This window comes from Salarias fasciatus, chromosome 18, assembly GCF_902148845.1.
Source record: "Salarias fasciatus chromosome 18, fSalaFa1.1, whole genome shotgun sequence".
NCBI lineage: Eukaryota > Metazoa > Chordata > Actinopteri > Blenniiformes > Blenniidae > Salarias > Salarias fasciatus.
In genome coordinates, this window is record NC_043762.1 from 27,006,316 (window position 1) to 27,027,294 (window position 20,979).

Genomic DNA, 20,979 nt, shown 5'->3' on the forward strand with positions numbered 1-20,979 from the left:
CTTTGGCCACCAGCTGTGAATCAACGAGGACCGTCATGAGATTAAAGTGTTTCAACGGCTGAATCACACAGTTTTGTGAACTGAATGTACTTTCTAATCGATCAGAGTTCATCTATACTCCTTTTCCACCGAGAAGAACCAGGTGCTGGTTCGCTGTTGGCTCGAATCCGTTGCTTTTCCACTGGCAGGGAGTCAGGTACCACAGACCATCAGTGTGTCTCGTCACACGTAGTCTTTTACCCAACAGCGCTGGCGACATAGAGAAGCCCACGATGGCAGACTGCTTTCAAAAAGTTCCACCACAAGGTGTTATGTTCACTCAAATTATCATCTAACTCAGAGGAGTGTAAGCAGAAGCGAACAACTCAAAAACAGACGAATCTCTGAGCGTCACAGAGGACGGACTAGATGCTAAAGTTACTCGTTAGTGTTTCTCCTAATGCTAAAAGCATGAACAGGTCTGTTCGCACAGAACAGCTCGGAGGACTTTGGACCCATAAAACCCAAATGTTTGAAATGCGTGGCTGCCAAACACTCGCAGGACTCGGTTATGATCTTTGGGAGTTCTTTTAAAACAAGCCCGTCTCTGCGACAGTGTGAAAAGCCAGGACTGACAGAAAATGGAGCTCGCCTCTCATCAGACGCCTCTCCCCGAAGCCCACGGCTCACATTTCATCCATTGTTAATGTGTGAGGCGTTATCCTGTTCCTGACAAAACACACACATATGCACACACACTCACACACACTTTTCACAGCTCCACAACGTGTCCGACGCCTGCTTTAAAGAGATTATGAGTGAGGACGGTAGTTTGAAGGCCACCCCCTCACTGCGGCGAAACGCGAGGACGCCAACACAACCTAAAGGTCTGGCTGCTCCGCGTCACTCATCAAAGGCCCGGGACTTGGCAGACGAGGCTCTCTTCTCATTATCTGCTGCGCTGCCGAACACCAGGACTGCACGATAGCGTCCGCACTCCTCAGAGTGGACAAACAGAGGACGGGCCAGGATACAGAAACCGTTTTCAACACAGACATTCCTCTTCTGATCGCTGGCTTTCGTCAAGTTCATTACAGTCCAGAGAAACAGACTCAACATTAAAGCGCTGGCTAGCTGTGCAATAGCTTGATGCATTAAATTCTTTGGAAAAACTGGACAGGTCGAACCAAACCAGGCAGGTTAGACGGGCTGAAGGCAGCAGCTGGTCCTGCAGGATGGACTTGGGGGTAAAAAACCCCTCCTACAACTTGTTACTGAAACTGCACACAGAAACTCTGGGATCAATAGGAAACGTTCAGGTTAAACAGCAGTAAAAACAAAAGCTGGAGGATAAATCAGCACTACCCTCAAACTAAACTCCTGATTCTAGAAAATAGTGGTTCAGAGCACTTGAAAAGATTTAAAAAGGAAATATATTATGAATCAATGTGGGAAATTCACTGCTGGGCATAGCTGTCACTTTTATTGGTAACATCAGTCAGTTCTCCTGGATTTATGGTTTTTGCTGCTTCTCGTATTCTACGTTAATTTCGGGCTTTGAAACCTGCAGATCCATGCATGGAAACGATGACTGACACGAATAACTGATGTCTCTGAAGTCTGAAGAATTCCTCATAATGAACATCGGTGTATTTTTGTCATGATGTCGTGCCTGCAGGGATGTATAAAAATGGCCACTGTTTGATCTACATCTGTACATATGACATAAAATATCTCCTTTTTAAATATAACATCATAATGCCTCCCAAAACTGTTTTGAGACTCTTTGATTTTTGACAATGGTGAACACAGAATCCCATTCACTGAATGCATGGTCAGAAAAAAAAAAAAAAAAAAAAAAAAAACGTTAAATAAAACCAGATACGCTACTTTAAAAGCCAATATTAGCTCATACCAAATGATTTATGACTTAAATCAAATAAATTTGAACATCCACCATTGTTCATCTTTAAAGAAAGATGTTCCGCCTCTTCAGTGGACTGCATGGAGCGAGGTTGTTCTCTCGAATGGAAACCTGATTTAAACGGCGCAGCAGATGTAATGATGTCTCCTGCCTCCAATCCTGGATCTCATTTGGCAGGTTTTATTTTGACAGTTTCGGCCAACAGGTGCCAACCATTTATTATCCGGGATAAATGTTGGCCAGATCGCTTCACTTCCTGGAAATGTGAGAGACACGGGGGTATAAAGTACCTCACATCAAGCCAGAACAAGAAAGCAATTGATCTGTGCTAAATCACTGCTGCATCCAGCCTGCTCTGCTGGGATTTTGGAAGATTTGTTTCGAGCAAAGACGGAAAATGCCTGTTTACATGACGACAGCGATCAAAACGCAACTCCTTGACAATGGCGTTCAACTCTGGCGCTGCTACGGCGGATGCGGACCAACTGTTCTTCCACACATGCATAGATGGCTGATACCGATGGTGGGACCAGAGCGTCATGACTCCCAGTCCAGATTCCCCAGAGTCACCTGTAACTAACCAACTAACTTGTTCTTCCAGCATTTCTGCCATTTCCATGTAAATAAACGGCATTTCCAAAACATCTGAAACCTTGTCAGGTAAACGGGGCTTCACATACAGCCAGGATTTTAAGGTGGGGTCAGCAGCTTTGTTTTCTCCACAAAGGTGAAAGCATGCCAATAATGCCAGAGGGGGATGGGTGGGAAGGACCTCCTGAAAAAGTGTTTTGAAAATCCTGCAACAATCATTCATCATTCAAGCTTCTACTGAAACGGCATAGTAAAGCTTTTTGTTTCTCTTTTAAATACAGTGTATTTGTTTATTTGCTCTTTTACCTGATTTCATTCCAAACCCTGACCAAAGTCAAGCCCTCCCCCTGGTGTTCTGGGAAACGGCCTCCTGGGCGGAAGCCAACAGCAGAAAACAGTGGGAGCCATGAGGCAGGCCACATCAGGACAGGGTGCCAGTCACTCTGGAAACAGACAAACCTGCAGATACAGACGTCTGGCGGCCGCCAGCAGACCATAATCAGCATGTCGGTGGATTGAGGGAATGAGGCGGAGGACATACATGGAACATGCAAAAGGCCCACAGCTTGACCCAGATCGGGCCGGCCGCAGGCTTCACAGATTCTTTCTGTTATTTTAGGTTCCCTCAAATCAAACCACTTTTAAATATGACATGCTGCTACTTGGAGGGAATTTAATTTAGTTGTTGACATCTCCGTTGACCCGGAAACCCAATTAGGTTTCAGTATTTTCAATATGCTCTAAATCTTCTCCGCGCCCGATTATCCCGACAATGCTCAGATTAAAAAGCAAACAAGCAGATTCATATTAGAAATGCTCAGACGGGCCACCTAATCAGCTCAGAGAGAGGCTGTTTATGTAGGAGCGACACTGCAGGTCCTGAGAGCTGATCCTCACCTCCTGGCACCGGTCCAGCCATGCACTCCAGATTATTTCCACCCCAGCGGCTCTGCAGCCACAGCTATCAGGCCCACTTGGCTTGTTACAGAGAGGAGAGGAGAGCGCTGGGTATTGATCACCGGAGCTTTAAGCACCACGGGGCTGCAAAACGCTGCAGCTCAGAGGCGTACGCTTCAAACATGCAGCCCTCCCTACCAGTTTAGTGGACGATCTGGCAATAACCGGGTCAGCTCCGACAGTTTTATGGAAGGAAACGCTGAAGCATTTATTTTTTTATTTTTATTTTTACAAGCCTCTGGCTTCAATTATGAAAACACGCAGTAATGAAGATGTTCCGCTCAAAGTCCCACCAGGAAATTAATTCTCAGCTCAAGTAAAACATTAGTGCTGTTGAAGCTTACAAGGCAATTAGAAAAAAATAAAAAAAAAAGAAGGTACGACACAAAGGGGTGTGGAGCCTATTATGCTTTAGTGCCGCGGGAGTTAAACAAATCACAGATCGCCCCTGCTACACCCGCGCCGCTGTCAGTGCAACGCTATGAACCACGCCGTCAGCCTGTCCACAAGCCATCACGATGAAATATTTTTTACCACGCTGACAAAATCCCTGGGAGGCGATGCTGTCTTGTAAAATGCTGGAACAAACGCAAGCGAGGAGCTGATGTCTTCTTCTTCTTCTTCTCCTTCCTCCTCACACACACACACCCCGCCTCTACACGCTGCCAGCAGGCCGATCAGCGCCGCGGTCGTAACTCAGTCTCCAAACCAAGTGTTTATGTTTACAAGGACACAAGTTGTTGATGTTCCAGCACAGGGGCTTTTTGGGGGAAAATAGTCATTTTCATCACGTATACTCTGCACCACAGCAAAGACCAACTTTAACGTTTAAATTTGAAGATTTTTTTGGCTCTGTTTCCGTCTCATTTCGACCCTCTCGAGATGAAACTCAGACGAACGAAAATGTGTTCGACTCCCTGCACTAGTTGAGAAATCTTCAGGCATATCCAGAAAGACCTAATCAAACATTAACCACTGATTTAACTTATACAGCAGAGCCATTCTGCTGGTGGTAAAGCCAGCGCGCCGGTCCATTACTGCCAACACAATGAATTCCCCGACGAAGTGAGATCTGTGGTGTTGAGGGGAAGATCTCTGAAGCCTTTGCACAACGCTCCCATAAAACTTAGAGGGTTGATAAACTGCGATAATTATTCACGTTTTATGTAACTGGATGAGGTTTGTGACTAACTGCCCTCAAACATAATGACGCATCAGGCTCATTGAACTTTCGTATTTGTGAGTTCCGTTGCTCTGCTCGGGTAGAAATTCTCAGATTTTTAAATTTTGTTCCCCTTTTCGAGGCTTTAACTGTGTCTCTTCCAATACTTGCATGTCAGATGGATTGCCCTGATTTAAAATGAGCTGAAGGGATTCAGTTGCCCTCGCTGCCTCGTAACTTGCAGCCAACAGGGAAGTCTTTCTGCAGTCTGTTGACACAGGGTTGTAAAGTCATGTCTACATGGCAAGCTGAGGTCAAGGCAGACAGATAAGCCTGTGTCAAAGAAGACAACAAAGTCCTCAATAGAGAACCTTTTGTTTGGAGACTCTGGGTTTTTTCACATTCATATGATTTGTGTCGCTCACTTTTCCACATTTTTGTGTGTTCCTCAGTCGGCGGCGTTCTCTCATTATCTTATTTGGAAGCCAGCCACAGACCGACTGAGTGTATCAGCTCCTTTGCAGCTGGAACCTTTGCTGTGGGAGAGTCTGGCACCACAACAAGCTGCCACGGTTAGAAATCCCCTCAACTCCACAACAATGACCACCTGAAGACATGACGTCTAGACTTGTTTAGACAAAGTGACACAGGTTATCAATGAACAACCGATTCTGCAGGTTTTTATCGACTTTGTGGGAAAATCTTTTCTGTGAAGCACTTTGTACGGCTAGAACCTTTTTCCCCCCGAAGCCCCTGCGGTTTTCCTCTGGGAAAGGTTCTGCTTTGGCACAGCCTGTCAGTGAACCAAACACTGGAGGGCTCGCCAATTCTCAACAACACACAAAAACAGGAAACTGGAATACTTATCTAATTATGCTTCTTTACCAAGTGCAAAATGACTCAACTTTAAATCCTTGCGAAATCACATGCTGCTCATACGTATAATTTAATCTGCAAAGAATCAGAGATCTCTCAGCTGGGAAGTGGCACCTTGTTGCAGGTCTGACAGTATTACTGAGCAGTGCAGTATTTATTTTTCTCTGTGATCACAGCACTACCACGGATGAGTATCATTTTCAATAGCTTTATGTAGTGTAATAAATCAACTGAATGTTTTAAAAGATCCAAAAACCTCTCCATAACGTCATGAACCAGACCGCACTCGCTACGACAGAACATTTCAGTCAGGTACAAATCAATCACAGTGCAACCACCTGAAAGGTCCGTATGTGCACGGCACCATGGAGGAGCACAGCCAACATCAATCATTCACTTTTTTGGACGGCGTCCAGAAAACGACTCAAATGCAAGTCCGACAGTCTTCTACAGATGGTAGACCCATGAAATGACATGAAGTTACAGTTACAGACTTTTTGTGTCCAACCTTCTACTTTTTCGGGAATGTAAGTGAGTCTTTGAACCTAATGAAAGTCACGAAAGGGTTAAAAACTTCCATAGCATCTAAAAGCCTCTGACAGTTCAAAAGATCTTGACATTGACACACTTGAGGCCTTTAATACCGACTGAACATCAAATATTTGAGCTGCAGTAATACAACTACGGTGACAAGAAATTCAATAATTCCAATGGCATCTATTGACTTTTCACTGTGTGAAAATGTGCAGCCAGTGAAAACCCGTCTTCTCTTTGACTGGCTAATCCTCGCTGCTGCTACTTTCTCGGTAGATGTGGGAAGGTCACATGCTGTACGCTGGCTGTGACGGATGCTCCTCCGCACCCTCGCAATGGAGCGTGTAATGCCTTAATAACGTCTGCAAAGAAAACACGCTTTTCATCGGTCGCCGAGCGATGAAATTCTGGTGACTTGACAAGTCCGATCAGGATTCCTTTGAATGCTGTAAGTGTTTTCTATAAGTTGAGCGGAGACAATAAAGATTGGACGTTCGCTCTCTGCACAAGTCACATGGGGATAACGCAAATGAAGTCAAGCAGAACCGCAATAAATCATAGAAGGTGGAAAATACGAGGATTATGTAGAGAGACCACACCAGAGCCGGTGCTAACTAAGGGAAAACGCCTAATGCTTTAGTTTGAAGCTGGTTCCTGATACTCAGGATGCTGCAGCAGGAAAGCCGCCGTCTTCACACCAGGGATTATCACTGAAACATCCTGGATCTCTACCTGAGCAGCTTGTTGCAAATGCAAGAATGGAGACACAGAAAACACACTACAACGTCTGGAAACCTCCCCCCGACGCATGAGTCACAGCTTTAAATGAGCACATTTAGTGTAACAGATACATGGACCACACAGGAAGAGGCTGAATGCTTTTGTAGAAGAAAATTTCAGAGGTCAGCCGCCACCCATCAAACAATGCTTTCTTCTGAGATATTGAGAGACGAAGACGTGCTCGGCGAGGTGATTGTTCTCCTCCCGGCAGGGGATTCCTTTGTCGGGCGAGCGGCGTTTGAAGCGGTGCTCCTCGGGCTGACCTGCGGGTCGCCGAGGCGAGGACGCGCCAACGGGGGCTACGCAGGATAATGGCTGGGAGACATTCGTCTGCAGACTGAATGCTAAAAGGAAGCAGGGGCAGCTCGAAAAAAAGCCAATCGAGGCCTCTTTGATCAACAATTAAGCGAGGGCACGAATCCCCCAGTCAAAAGATCTTTCTGACGGTTTGTTTGTGTATCCAGACATATCCTGTTTTCCTTGGCTGAAGCCCATCTTCTTCTGATCCGTGCACCACCCCTGTCCGTCTCATTGACATTTCATTCATTTGCATTTGACGTGAAGATCCCTACAGCTTGCTACTGAATACAAATACAGCGAGCCATTTGTTTATCAGGTTAAAACTTTCACAGTCTGCAAACTGTGTTTGGGAGCCGGTCATGAGATGTGCTGGAGCCTAACGGAAACACGTTCTGAGCCCGCTTTCCAGCTTTAGCCTCAAAGCTGATAAGTCAGCAGATTCAGAGTCTGATCAACACTCCGAAGACACGAATCAACTGGTGAGAGGTTTGTAAAACCATTCAAGATGTTCTTTTGCTGCTATAAATGCAGGTGTATCAAGCAGAGGAGGTTTTCCAGACACAAAAGTTATTTAGGAAACGGGGGCTTTTCCTGCTGCTCCCTCACTGAGCGCCTCTGGGTTCACTTCTCTAGAGGGACGCATGTGGTTCTGTTGCTGCCAACGCTGGAACAGCAGCCCAACCTTCGACAGAAATCTTACACCATTGATTCAGACTACCTGGAAGGAGCTGCATGCACAGGAGCGCCGGCGGAGCAGAAACGGCCTCACTCTGGATTCACCCTCAGCCCGGGCTACGATTTCAAAAAGCTGAAAGGAGTCAGGAGGATATGCAAACCCCAGTATTCTCCCAGGCTACTCCGGTTGCAGTATTCTACGAGCTCGTAGCGTTTCGCTCAGGGATGCCAAACGAAAACCAGACAACCTCTGAGAGGTTCTGCTGAAAATACTGAGGAGGCACAATCCCAGACTAGAAGGGACGCTGAGGGAAACAACGATGCAGAACTCATTTTTAATCATGACGAAGACTAAATATCACATCTAGAAACTGAGAATAATGCAGCATTTGAAATGAAAACATTTAAAAAGGTTGTGATGCTGCCGAACTGCACTGGAACAATATTATGATTTATGATTTAAAGGACATTTTAATTCATTATAATCAAGTTGTGCCAAGCCACATTCTTACTGCAGTCTTTACCCGCCACTTGCTCTGCGATCTGATACACAGTGAGACCTGACAGACTCAGAATCGCTGATCAACTGAACAACAAAACGTTTTAAGAGAAAACGTTGCATTAATGCTTTAATCATCATCATGACACTCTGGAGGCCGCCATTGTTGTTATCTATCTATCTATCTATCTATCTATCTATCTACTCACACATGTACAGAAGAACCAGCTACTACAGCCATGGTGTGCATTTGCAGTAGTGTTGTTTTATAAAAACTGTTTTTCTCCCATTTCTATTGAGACGGAGTCAAATAACTTTCAAAGAGTTTCACCTTACAGGCCGTTTGTGTGGCTCCAAGCACCACTGTCACGCAAACAGAAACCTGAAATGCTAGAAAGTTTTCAGTTTTCATGCTAACAGGGCCTAGCGTTCAGGGTTGTATATCCCACCAATACCATTTTGTGCCACCAGGTGGTGTGTTGAGTCAACCTATCATCTAATAAATGAGAAAGGAAGCACAAACACTACCAACCAAAGGATGATGCTCCTGTCAGCTATAAACCTGGTCTAAACTCAACAGTAATCTGTCTCCAGTTCCCAAACACTTCCAGACCTGCTGAAAATGAGGTTCATGTCCTGTTCTGGCAGAATCTGCTTTGAATGCTTCGATGCCGCCTGTTATCCTCCTCCTGGGCTCTCGGACCTGAGGCGCCTCAGACCACTGGATTAGCTGGCCCGGGTTCGTCGTTCGGCCCGTTGGAGGACTGGATCGGTGCCTCAGCGAGAGGCTGTCATGCATGCAGAATGAACGCTCCCCTGCTCGCCTCTAACCGCTCCAATCCTGCACACTGACAACGACAACAGCCCCGCTTGTTCTTCCACTCCCTTCTCATTTAATTAAACTTCACTCACTGTGCGGCTGCCATCAGAGAGGGCTGGTAGAATCTCAGAGAGCAAAAGGAAGACGAGACAAAGGCTTAAAATTTCAAGTTTTTTTCCTTGTTGTTCATAACTGCCTTTGAATTACTTAGAATTTGCTAAACAGGCTTTAATTTAGGCCAATTTGATATAAAGTAAGGTTGACCAGTAATAATAACTCCAAAGAATTCCTTTTGTATTAGTTCAGACAGGAACGGCTTTAATGTTTTTAAAGAGAAAAAAGTACAATTTTCAACATTAAGACACTTTTAGCAATTCATCCTGGTAGAAATTACAATAAAATGTCCAAAAACCATCCATTTGTGATTTGTACGTCTGTGTAGAATCAAGTCTGCTGAGAGATCTGAAGTCTCGGACAGTATAGACACTATAAATGCTGCTAAGTTAGCAAAAAGGAAACTCACTCTTCCTCCACGAACCTTTTGGTTTGGATCTTAAATCTCAGAGTTCTGTCTGCAATGCAGCAGAGAGACAGCAGGCAATTTTAATAAAAAATACATTTCTCTTTGAGAGGTGGCCCCACTGGCAGAAATGGATCAACTGTTTGAAGTCCTAATTAGGATCTATCAAGGTTTCTTGAATTGGGGTTGTATCAACATGCGGTGCTCCAAACCGTCACATCTTTAACCAAACAAAAAGCTTAATATCCTTTTAAGAAGGGTGTCTAACATAAGGCCCGTGGGCCAAAACTGAGGCTTCAATCCAAAAACACCAAGCAAATTGTAAAAAAAAAAAAAATGCTGCCATGACAGATAGCTTCCTCATTAAATGAAATTGGGCTGCATGAAAAGGTTAGTAATGTTGTAAAATGTCTTTAGGACTGTCAGCTTTTGGGTGACCTGGTGAAGAAATCATCCCCGGTCCTGACACACATTACTTTCAGAAAACAGCAGATACGAACCTGGAAACCCACCAAAGTGAGACTTTCTCATCGTCCACTAAGCGGCTCTTGAGAAATATTTCTACGTTTTCCAGAGAAAGCCAACAGAGAGACTCTCCAACTGGAGCCGTGGCCTCGTTTCTCTTCCACCCGATGAGAGGGCTGATAGCACCGAGACATTTTCCCCCCGTTTTCTTTTCTTTCCAGGCCAGGATCCCACGTGTATTTCCGTTGGACGCCTGCACACATGATCAGCGGATCACGGAAAGGCAATAAATGCTGCCCACGACTTTGTTACGACCAGAAAGGGACGCACACGCGTTCAATGAGTAACCACGCGCCTACTCACTTATCCATCAGCGCATGTACACAAGCAGCTGCTGTTATTAAACAATAAAATCAGGTTTACTTAGCGTCTTAAACCCATTGAAAACAATTCATAAAGGTTTAGCGTTTGTGGTTTCAGTGAGGCCAGACGAGTAATTAACTTTTTTTTTTTTGTGTGCCACACAAAAGATTGTGTGTCTACAATTTAAAAGTGAGAAAGAGAACAAAAAGCCGCTTCACCTCCATGACATATGCGTCTTCCTCGCGGCTCACATCTCGGTGTTTCTTGCTGATAACCTGCCTTCAACAGAGGCGTCATTGTCTCGGAGAGAAACCAAAATCCGGCGCCTCGTCAGCGCCGTCCTCTGAAGGTTCACTTTATCAAAGCAGGCAGGAACGGCGAGCAGGAACCGGACTCCCACCACTCGGTGCCAACAACGCCTGCAGCAGATGTACGTCTGGTAGGGTCATCAGGGGACTGGTGTTGCAGTACCAGGACCACTCTGGGCCCCGAAAAGCAGACTGCTGGCTCTAAGATTACACTGGATCCTCAGGTCTCCTTCACATCCAGTCCAAGAGAGTGGGCTTTAATGAAAGAAAAGGCCTGTTCCTCTGGATATGACGGTGGGGGGGGGGGGGGGGGTTTGGGGGGGGCGGGGGACAGATGAGTGATGAGAGAGGCTTGCTTGTTAGATTCCCGCTCCACACTCAGGGAAAAACACTTAGTCAGGACGTCAGGATTCACTGCCGGCACTGAAATTTCATCAAGATTCAGCTCGACTTTTGCAGGTGTGTAAGCAAATCTAAAGACACCGACGCAGCCCGACTTCTGTTCGAGGGATTATCTTTCAATCTCATTCAGTCCCAGGTTAGTCTTTAAAAAAAAATATAGCATATTTATTTAATCTGGCTGACCTGGGGCCAAAACCTGCTGTGAAGGATTAAGGTTTGAGCTGTCTGACATGTTGGGCTGATTAGTTTGATCTGTCAGACCCGCTGCATTATATAGTTAAAAACTTCCCTACTGTGGAGAATCTAATCACTTCTAAACTACGACTGCGAGCAGGAAGAGAGGGACTCATTCCTGCACCATTTAGCATTTCACCGGGGAAATAAATCAGCGGCGTTATTACTTGTGGCTGGCTGCCGGGCGAAGCTGCGGGCATTATTTGCAGCCTCCCCACAGATGATGACAGTTAATAAAGCGAGCGTGCCGGCACGGAGGACGGGGAGCTTTTCTATTATTCAGCGAGCTCGTCTGCTCACACTCGCACCGAGTCAGGCGGACAGGTGGGCTTCCTGCGGGAGACCGCGCTAACCGCCAGGCGGACGATCGAATCTCACGTTCGGCTCCAAAAGGCGGCGACGGTTGTGTCCAGAACAGGAGTAAAAGATGTGATTTCATCCTTAAAATTCAGGCAGACAAGTTGTTGTTGTGCTGAGCTGTGGTGGATTACTTTAGCGTCTTAAAATCCATTTTCATCATCATCATCATCTGCTGGGCTGACTACGGACTAGACGTTAAAGTGACTTAGCAACTTAGTTTGTTAATGTCAGGTTCCATTACCATGACAGCGTTTTGCATTTACACAGCAACGTGTTAAAACTTCGCCTGTTTACACCGAAACAGCAGAAACTCTGGAAACAATGTAGTTTCAAGTAGGGCCACTAGCGGGTGCTGTTGTTTGTGTTGGTACTGAAACAACAAAGTTGGCGACAGTCTCCAGCAGATTATTCTCACGTAAACAGCCTAATGCATGCAAAAAAAACCTTCATTTGAATACTCCTATTTGCTCTTGATGTTACTCACGGAGTTTATCTTGTTTGCAAAATGCATGCAAACTGCAGGCATCACTGATTTGCATGAGATTCAGCACAATTTAAGGAGGATCCTAATAAATCAGGTTTTCAGTCTGAACAACGTCGCTCTCCACTGAATCAGAATTATTGCTGCTTAATTTTCTGCTCTGTTTCTATTTGCTGTTAGACTTTAAAACAGGGCAGTGAGAAGGATGTTCCAGAACAACCCTGAGATCTCACACATTTATTTGATATATAGGCTATTTTTGCAGATGTTGACTTGATCTTGACTGAATCTCGGTGTCTTGAAGTCTTGGTCTTCACTCGATCTCGGGTTAGATGGTCTTAACTACAACGCTTCAGATCACTACTCACTTTATAAAGAAAACGGGTCGTCTTCATCACTGGTAACAAAACAAAAAGTGAATAATTTGCATTAAATCGGTGTATTACGTCCTGGATCTCCATCAAATTTATGGCTTTCCTCCGAGACCTTTTTGCCACTTCCACATGTAAACAGCTGAGCAGATGTTCGCCAGCTTCCTGGCAACACAAACACTCCTAAACAGATCAAACAGAAACCAGCGAATTAAGACGGAGCCGCCGAAGAAGCGGCGGCTTCTCCTTTAGTGATTTTAAATAAGCAAAGGATTACGTGCTCCTTTGTGAACTAATAAACTCATCCTTCGTCTTAAGTCACAGAAATCCTTTCAAATCCCACTGATTATCTCAGAAACGCATTGCCACTAATGTGTGAGCGGGAATTTTTGTTCCTCCAGTTGGCGACACTAGTTTTTTTTTATCCAGGAATAATTTTATTATGTGACTGAAAATCTAAAAGGAAACAGATTGGTACAACTTGTGTGCTTCCAGGCAGAATGAGCCTGAGGAATAAAAGCCGTCTATAATCTGTCTGGATGAAATCTTCAAACACCGTTATCCTGATTTCTGTCTGGATGTGAATCAGTTTTTAAGGCGTGTTTGGAACAGCAATTATAAAACTTAGAAACAATGCCTTCAGTTCACTCCTCAAGCTTTTATACGTGAATAAGTATGATTTTAACTTTAATGTAGTGGTTACAGCAGTATATTGAGTGGAGGGGTTGAGTGATAACTTCAAAAAATAAACACAATTGAAAAAAAGTGAATAAAAACTATCTGTTGTTTAATTTTAACACTAATTCTCAAAATACAACCTATTGAAAGTGCATCAAAGACTAATTACGATCATAAAATGCACTTTAATGTTACAATTACCTGAACTAATCTACAATTAAAGTCTATTCAGACACCAGAAAAACCCATCAGACTCCTACAGAAACAGCAGAAACCTGCGTTTTCCTGACTGGAAAGGGATCAAAGTCTGACATTTGAACACAAAAATTATAATTTAGCATGTGCAACATGGGAGTAAAGCGGTTCAAACTCAGTTTAAAGCTGAGAGCTGGGAACGCTGCTCATGTGACCACCCATCAGCAGTGGGATTCAAACCAGCAACCCTCAGTCACAAGCTGGTTTCCCAAAGCAGCAAGGGCTTTGAATAATTATGAAATTGGCTAAAATACAGATCTACTCTTCAGCGGCTCCCTGAAGCTTTAACAGAATCATAAGTAAATATACATTTCCATCCTATTTGCTCTCTTATCTTTACTCTTATCTCATACTTCAAAGTGACAAATGAGACATTTTAATTAAAGAACGTCTCGACTGGTAGTCAGTGGTACTTGTCACTGTTCACTCCAGATGATGGATGTTGAGTTTCCTCATTGAATTCCTCATTCAAATAAAGAAAATAAGAATCCTATTCAATGTGGACTGAATCATTTCTTTTTAATGCCAATGATGTATATGTGTTGAGCAACAACAAAAAATGAGGGAACAGCTAAAGAAATGCACCGTTTCTACATTTTTATTTCCGAAAAGTTTCCTGTTTACGCAGCAAAATGACAAAATCATGCAGTTTACTGTTGGGCCACTAGTGGCTGCTTTTAGTTTTTGTAATGAAAACACACACCTGCAGACAGAGAACAAAACTGATAAACATTAACAACCGCGAGTGCACACACACTCGTATGGACACATCACAAAGTTGGACGGAATAACTTCACACAGCAGCAGCGGTTCCGAAAAGTTGATTTTTTTTTTTTTTTTACACCGGTTTCCAGGGACACGGAGTATTTTCAAAAACTTCCATGTTTTCAGCAGCTCTAAGCACAATTGTAGAGTAAAAGGAGAAACAAAACATGATGGAAGTTTTCCATTTTTCACTTGATAATGTCCTCTTGGGCATGACTCAGCTAGAATGACTACAGATGGTTCAAGTAGCCGGAATCAATAAAATGATCACAAAAATCAGAAGGAGGAATGGTTAAAACAGCTAAAGGAGTCAAAAACAGCTACAAAAACAAAAGCAAATTGTTTTAAAATAAGTGAATTTATCCAAACTAAACGTAGCTAAAATGGCTAAACCCAGTATTATGGCTAAGCAAAGTTAAAGAGCTAAAAATTGTTTTTTGAAAAAAGCTAAAAAGGGTCAAACGAGGAGAAAAAGAAATTAAATGACCAAGAAAACAGCTTAAAAAAGTTTGTTTTTGTCTGTGTATCTAAATTGTATAGAACTTTATGAGCTTTGTTTTAAACACTAAATATGCTCTGCGGGTAAAGTCAATGAGAAAAGCTGCTCTTTGGGTCAAGATGGCTACCGAGCGGGACGTTAGTGACGACTTACCAAATGTTGCTGAAACCAAACCCGTAGCTTCAAGATGTTCGGTTCCAGTTTGGAGTTAATATCTAACCTCAGGCAGAACTCTGAACACACTGCGGCTCTCTCTGGTCCGTCTCGCTTCAGGATGTAACAATAATTAATTCATGTGTTCGTTGATGTGCAACAGTGGACGAATTCACGCCGCTGTAAATCAACTGTTTTTTTTTTTCTTTTTTTTTTTTTTTAAAGGACTTTGACACTGAGGAACACAACACAAATCTGACATCTTGTTCAAATAGAAGTGGATCATTCTGGACACGGTGTGCTGGGAAAACATGTGAGCCACGGAAACATCTGTCTCAGCCTCTGGGTCAAAAAAAAAAAAAAAAAAAAAAACTACCAACAACAACAACAACAACATCAACAAGTAAAACTGTCAAAGCAGATGGTGGAGCTCATGTTTCCCTGGGAAAGGAATCTGAATTAGAGTGGTTAAACCAAATAATGCCGCACGCCTCACCTATCATCACAGCTGCTCATTAGTAATCTCCGGCCTTAATAGAAATCTCCTGGAAACCTGCTGCTGCATGAAATCTGCACTGTCTGGTTTGTTTGGGAGCCTGGAAATATTTAGAGACGCTGTCTTTTTTGTCCCACAAACACTTTTGATTTGTTATGGTTCTCCCCAAAAAAGCGGCGCGGCGCCGGCGTCACCGGCGGCGAGGAGAGATGGAGGTGACACACGAGCGCCGCCAGCACCCGGCGCTGCCGTTCATCTTCCAGCGGCGCGGGGGAGGAACAATGCCGCGACCGGCGCAGATAATTATGATTCAGGAGATCAGGAAGTGTCGGCCGTCGGGTCACTTTCTCTCCTCACATCTGGCCTGAGTCACTCACATCAACGCTCACGCTGGATTTAAAGTTTACTTTTGGCTTAAAGCCTCCGAATTTAACATGAGATCACGATCTGACAGCGATAACACAGCAATTATGCCACAACTCAAGAAAAATCTTTTTTAATTTAAAGATTGTAATCAAAATTAATGACTGGCTAAAAATAGCCAACATCCGTTCCTGCCGCCATGAGAGGAACAACTGGCTGATTAGCAAACTAATTGTGGGCACAAGCTCCTAGATTTTACTTGTAATTCTAACAAATATATTTTAAAATTGTAAATTCATATTTTATCTTTAAACACTGAGAAATACAAAATGCGCTTTTAACCTAAAAGATTCAAAAGAACTAAAAAAAAAACCAACCATAATGGTGATTACCCAAGGAAATATATTAATTTGGTCAGATTTGTTATTTAGCTAAAAGCAGCTTAAAGATTTTTTTTAATAAAAGGTGCCTCAGTCTCATCTATCTAGTGAAGAACACTGTAATACAGTTTGAATTTGTATTTATTTTCCTGTACTGTACAATGTGACGCCCACCGTGGATAACAGTTTAAAACATTGCAAAAATACCTTAAATTATCAACCGATTTGACATAAACTCTGTGTATCTTTTCTGCCTCAAATATCATTACTGGATAACGTTACACATTAGCATCTTGTAATACCAATGTCTACCACAAGATGGCGCATTGAGGCACCTTGGAATCCAATTTTAGTTTAAAATAGATAAAAGAAACAGCTGAAATAATAATATCCAAAGCTTTGGACGAGAACTCACTAAACAGAAAGCTGAATGGACTTATCGTAAGAGCCAACACACAAGGTGACAACAATCTCGAGTATGAAATTGTGAAATATTATCAGAGCACAGCATGTCTTTCTTCAATAAATGTTCGTGACGTCGCCTCACAGACTTGTGAATCACGCTGCCTTTCCGGCAGCGAGCGACCCGACGAGCCCCGGGCGTTCGCTCATCGCAGCATCTCATATCAGCAGAAATCAGCTACAACCTGCAGGCCGGACGCCACAGTCTCTCACTACCGCCACCTCCAGCACAGAAGATGCATTTCTTTCTCAATCTGCACAACAGAATAACATCACTCTGTGGGACAAAGTTCTGTCAAAAGTGAACAACTGCGTGACAAGATCTGACTGGGACAGCAGTCAAAACACTGCCTGACTTTAAAAAGATACCGTCCGTGTGACCTTTGTTTCAGGGCCAAAAGAAAGACATAAACACACAAAAGAGAAGAAAATCCACCAGCCCTTCACTTTCCACTCTGCTTTAGACTGTTAGACTGGCCGTGCAATGTGTTTCTTATTTAATTCTCTAGGAGGTTCAGCTTTGTTTTTCTGTTTTATGTGAAAATACATGAAAAAACAACCACAGTCCGCAAAGAGGAAAGGGGAAAAAAAGTGAGGAAAAATGGCAATAATCCAGAATATCCTGTGAGATTATGAGAGAGACAAAGGAAGTGAGCGAGGGGCTGGATTCCTGTGGCTAGAGAGAGAAAAATCATTCAAAATGAAAACAATAAACCTCGAACAACTGTTTGTAAGAACTCTGACTGCAGAAAAGAAACTTGTATATTGCTCAATCAATCCATGTCCCCTCCCTCATCATCCTCATCATCATCATCATCATCACCATGGTGCACATTTTCAAACTTAGTCAATTTGGCCAAACGTGCGCAATTACGCACTTTATCGCTCCGCTCCCGGTGAGGAAAATCACAGTGGGTGAAAGTTTCCTGGGAGCTGGGAGCGTTTCACACGGACACGCTGTGAGAAAACTTTCCTCTGGGGAGTTTTTCTTTCTTTCTTTTCTTTTTTTTTCTGTGGGATTACTGGAAATGCGGCGCAGGAGGAGTGTGCTCGGGACTCGACGCCGGAGCGTCCGGCACCGGGACCGGAGCGGAGCGGCGTGCGCGTCCGTGCGTAAAAACGTACCTTTCTTTTCCGCCAGCGCGCAGGAGCCGAGCCAGAGCAGCGCGGCGAGGCTGATCCAGCGGGGGGGACGGGCGGCCATCGTGGGTCTGGGCGCTCCGGGGGTCATTCCATGCCAAGCGGGCGCGATATTCCGCCGAGTCTGAGCTGAAAAAGTGTCTTCTCGCCCCTCCTGCGCCCGGACTTGTTCCTCCTGGAAGGAAAGTCAAACTTTGACAGCTCCTCCTCCTCCTCCTCCTCCTCCTCCTCCTCCAGCTCGGAGCTGCTCTGACGTCAGCAGGAGGGAGGAGGGATGCGCGCGCCCCTGAGCTGCACAGGTACAAGCTGCACCGGGGGGAGTGACACACACACACACACACACACACACACACACACACACACACACACACACACACACACACACACACACACACACACACACACACACCTGTACCCGGCAGCTGTGGATTGCAGCATGGAAACACACACATAACGTGTGTGTGTCAGAGCATTCCTTCACCATGCAGCAATTCTAATGAGTCAAAGCGTTTCAGCGGGGAGCCAGGGGGGCTCCGAGCAGGTGTGTGTGTGTGTGTGTGTGTTTGGGGGGGGGGGGGGGGGGGGTCCAGTCCTACTCTGGACCCTGCAGACCCCTGCTGTAACCCATTCATACACCTTCTGCAGTAACCCTCTCGTCTGCCTCAGGCATGGGCAAACCAAGCACACACACTTTGGCAAAAGGTCTAAACAAACACTTTCACACCTGTGTTAGCAGAAACTTTCTCACCGTGCACAACCTCGTGATGAAAAGTCAAACCAGTTTACATACCAAGACAAAGTCACCCAATCACACCTATGAGCATTTTAGATTCACCCAAAATATGATGTTTTTTTTTTTATTGGGATTGCAGGGAAAAAATCCAAACCCCATAAAAACAACCTGGAATTGAGCCCCAACCAACACACCAGGAGTGTCAAATGGCCTGTGGGCCAAAGCAAGTTCCCAGGGTCAAATTCCACCCGGCAAGTTGCAAAAAAATGAAAGTGAACATTGATTTTCTTTTTTTTTTTTTTTTTTTTTTTTTTACAAATTTCTTAAGAATATAGCAAACACGACACTGAAACCCACACAGAGATGTCAGCAATGCTGCTGTGAAAGATAGCAAACTATATAGTGTTGACCTCAAAGCCGTGCTGTCAGGGTGTCAGGGTGTCAGGGCAGAATGCAGGAGAAGGATTTTTGTCATTTCAGTATATTTAGCACCAGAAGGTGTAATTGTAATTGTCTTGATGATGACATTGTGGTCATCTTCTGGCATGACTGCGTCTGTACTCAAACCCAATCGCCTACTTCTGGTTTCTCCTGTTATCAGAAAATCAGTTTCCGGTTCACTTCCTGCTCCGATCACTACAGCGGTGATACGAATCAACATCAGCACACGAACACCGTGACTGTATGAAATAAGATGAAATATAACGTCGAGGATGCACCGGACTGAGCACAGAGTCCGTTTTTTGTGCTTTACAAAAATATCAACATTTCTCTCACATAATACTCTGCACCACAACAAAGAACTTTAAAGCTTAAATTTAAAGGTTATTATGGCAAATTATCACTATTTTCCAGTCCAGTTCACTCAAGATGTAATTGAGCTCTGTGTGTTTGACACTCCTGCGCTACAACTTCAACAGCTTGAAAATAATTTTCACTGCAGTTTGGATTGATACAGTTTATAACATGTTTGAGAAACAACAATATTTATATATTTAAATCTACTTTATCTTCAACAAGTAGGTTAAAACTTTAATCTGGATAATGGATTGGTAATGGATGCTGTGCTAATTCTTCTTCTTTATTACTTGAGCACATTCTTTCTATATGGACTTGGACTTAATTGCTTAATTGATATATGTTCTCATGATCTTGCAGTCACTTTTTTGTGCTGTTCTAACAAACAAATGAGAAATATGCAAATGAGAAATGCAAATATCCCCATTGGAACAAATAAAGGATTGTCTCGTCTCATCTTGTCTCATCTTTGTTAATTCAAGAACTCAAATCTTTTCTCAATTCATTTTCATAAAGTTGCCATTTTAACAAAACCTGACTAAGTTGCACATTTTAAAGAACGTCAGTGCCTCCTGATCATGAAGCCATTTTTAACAAGGCCTCCCTGGTTTAAAACAGTGAAAGTGTGTTTCTCCAAATGCTGCATTTGCAGCTGGATGTATGTTTTTCACAGATCCTCCACCACTGCATGGCTTTTATGCAAAATGTTGCTTTTCTGGTAATACGGTGGCTGAGTGTTGCTGCTGCTTCAGGAGTCGGTGTTCAAATCCCCGGAGAGTCCATCACAAACTGCTGCTGCTTTTATCTGGAAGATGAAGTTATGACGGTCATCCTGATGTGAGGCTCTAATGAGATTCCTCAGTACTACAGATTTCTACGTGCATGGCAAAAACTGTGCACGTGCAGGACGTTTGGTGCAAACCGCCTTTCGTGCAGGAGAGCCTGTGAATGTCTCAGTCAGCTTTTTTCCTCTTATAAGTAGATTCTGCTCCACTCCCTGCCTCAAATTTTTAACAAAGGGTCTTTTTGCCCTCGGTGCGGACTGGCAGGCTGGATGCCTTCTAATCTACGCTGCTGCAGTGATGTCAGGATTCATCAGGATCAGGACTGACTTCCAAACGCTAAGGCCACCTTTCAAATAAATTCAATTAATTCAAATAATATAACTTCACTATTTTAACAACGTGCCAATAAGCTCAATAAATAAAGCCGCTGAACCCAGTAAACAACACGAAAAGATAATATTAATTAAAGAATGGTAGTTTGAGCTGTTTGTTACTCTGCAAACTAATTCAGCATAAATTTATATCTGCAGAATGCAGCAGAGTGTGAAATAAATCCCGCGTATGCAGGTGATGAATGAAAAGCTGTTTGAAAGCTCCCAGAGTAAACAATGAAAGAGAAAAGGTAGCAGCAGAAAAGCAGGCTTTTATGGGCTGTTTCCTGAGGTGGGCGAAGGAAGTGAAGAACAATGAAGATAAGATAAAACAGGACCAACAACATGCTGCTTCCTGACCAAAACCACGCCATTTTTTTCTCTCTTTTTTTCAAAGTGCTTGAGCTCTAAGAAATAAACACGGATGAATTTTGACATCCATCGTGACATGCTGGAAAATCAGCGTTGGGACAGAGACTGAGTGAGTCACTGGTGTTTTA

At 43.8% G+C, this 20,979-nt stretch overlaps 1 protein-coding gene across 1 annotated transcript in view; it reads right to left on the reverse strand.

Moving 5' to 3' along the window:
• Positions 1 to 17,972, reverse strand: part of egfra (epidermal growth factor receptor a (erythroblastic leukemia viral (v-erb-b) oncogene homolog, avian)) — a 53,056-nt gene extending 35,084 nt beyond the window's left edge. Inside the window, exon 1 of the mRNA XM_030116081.1 lies at positions 17,778 to 17,972. Coding sequence (XP_029971941.1) covers positions 17,778 to 17,883 — 106 coding nt within the window. The 5' untranslated portion in view covers positions 17,884 to 17,972. The remainder of the gene's footprint in view (positions 1 to 17,777) is intronic.
• Positions 17,973 to 20,979: the final 3,007 nt, after the last annotated feature.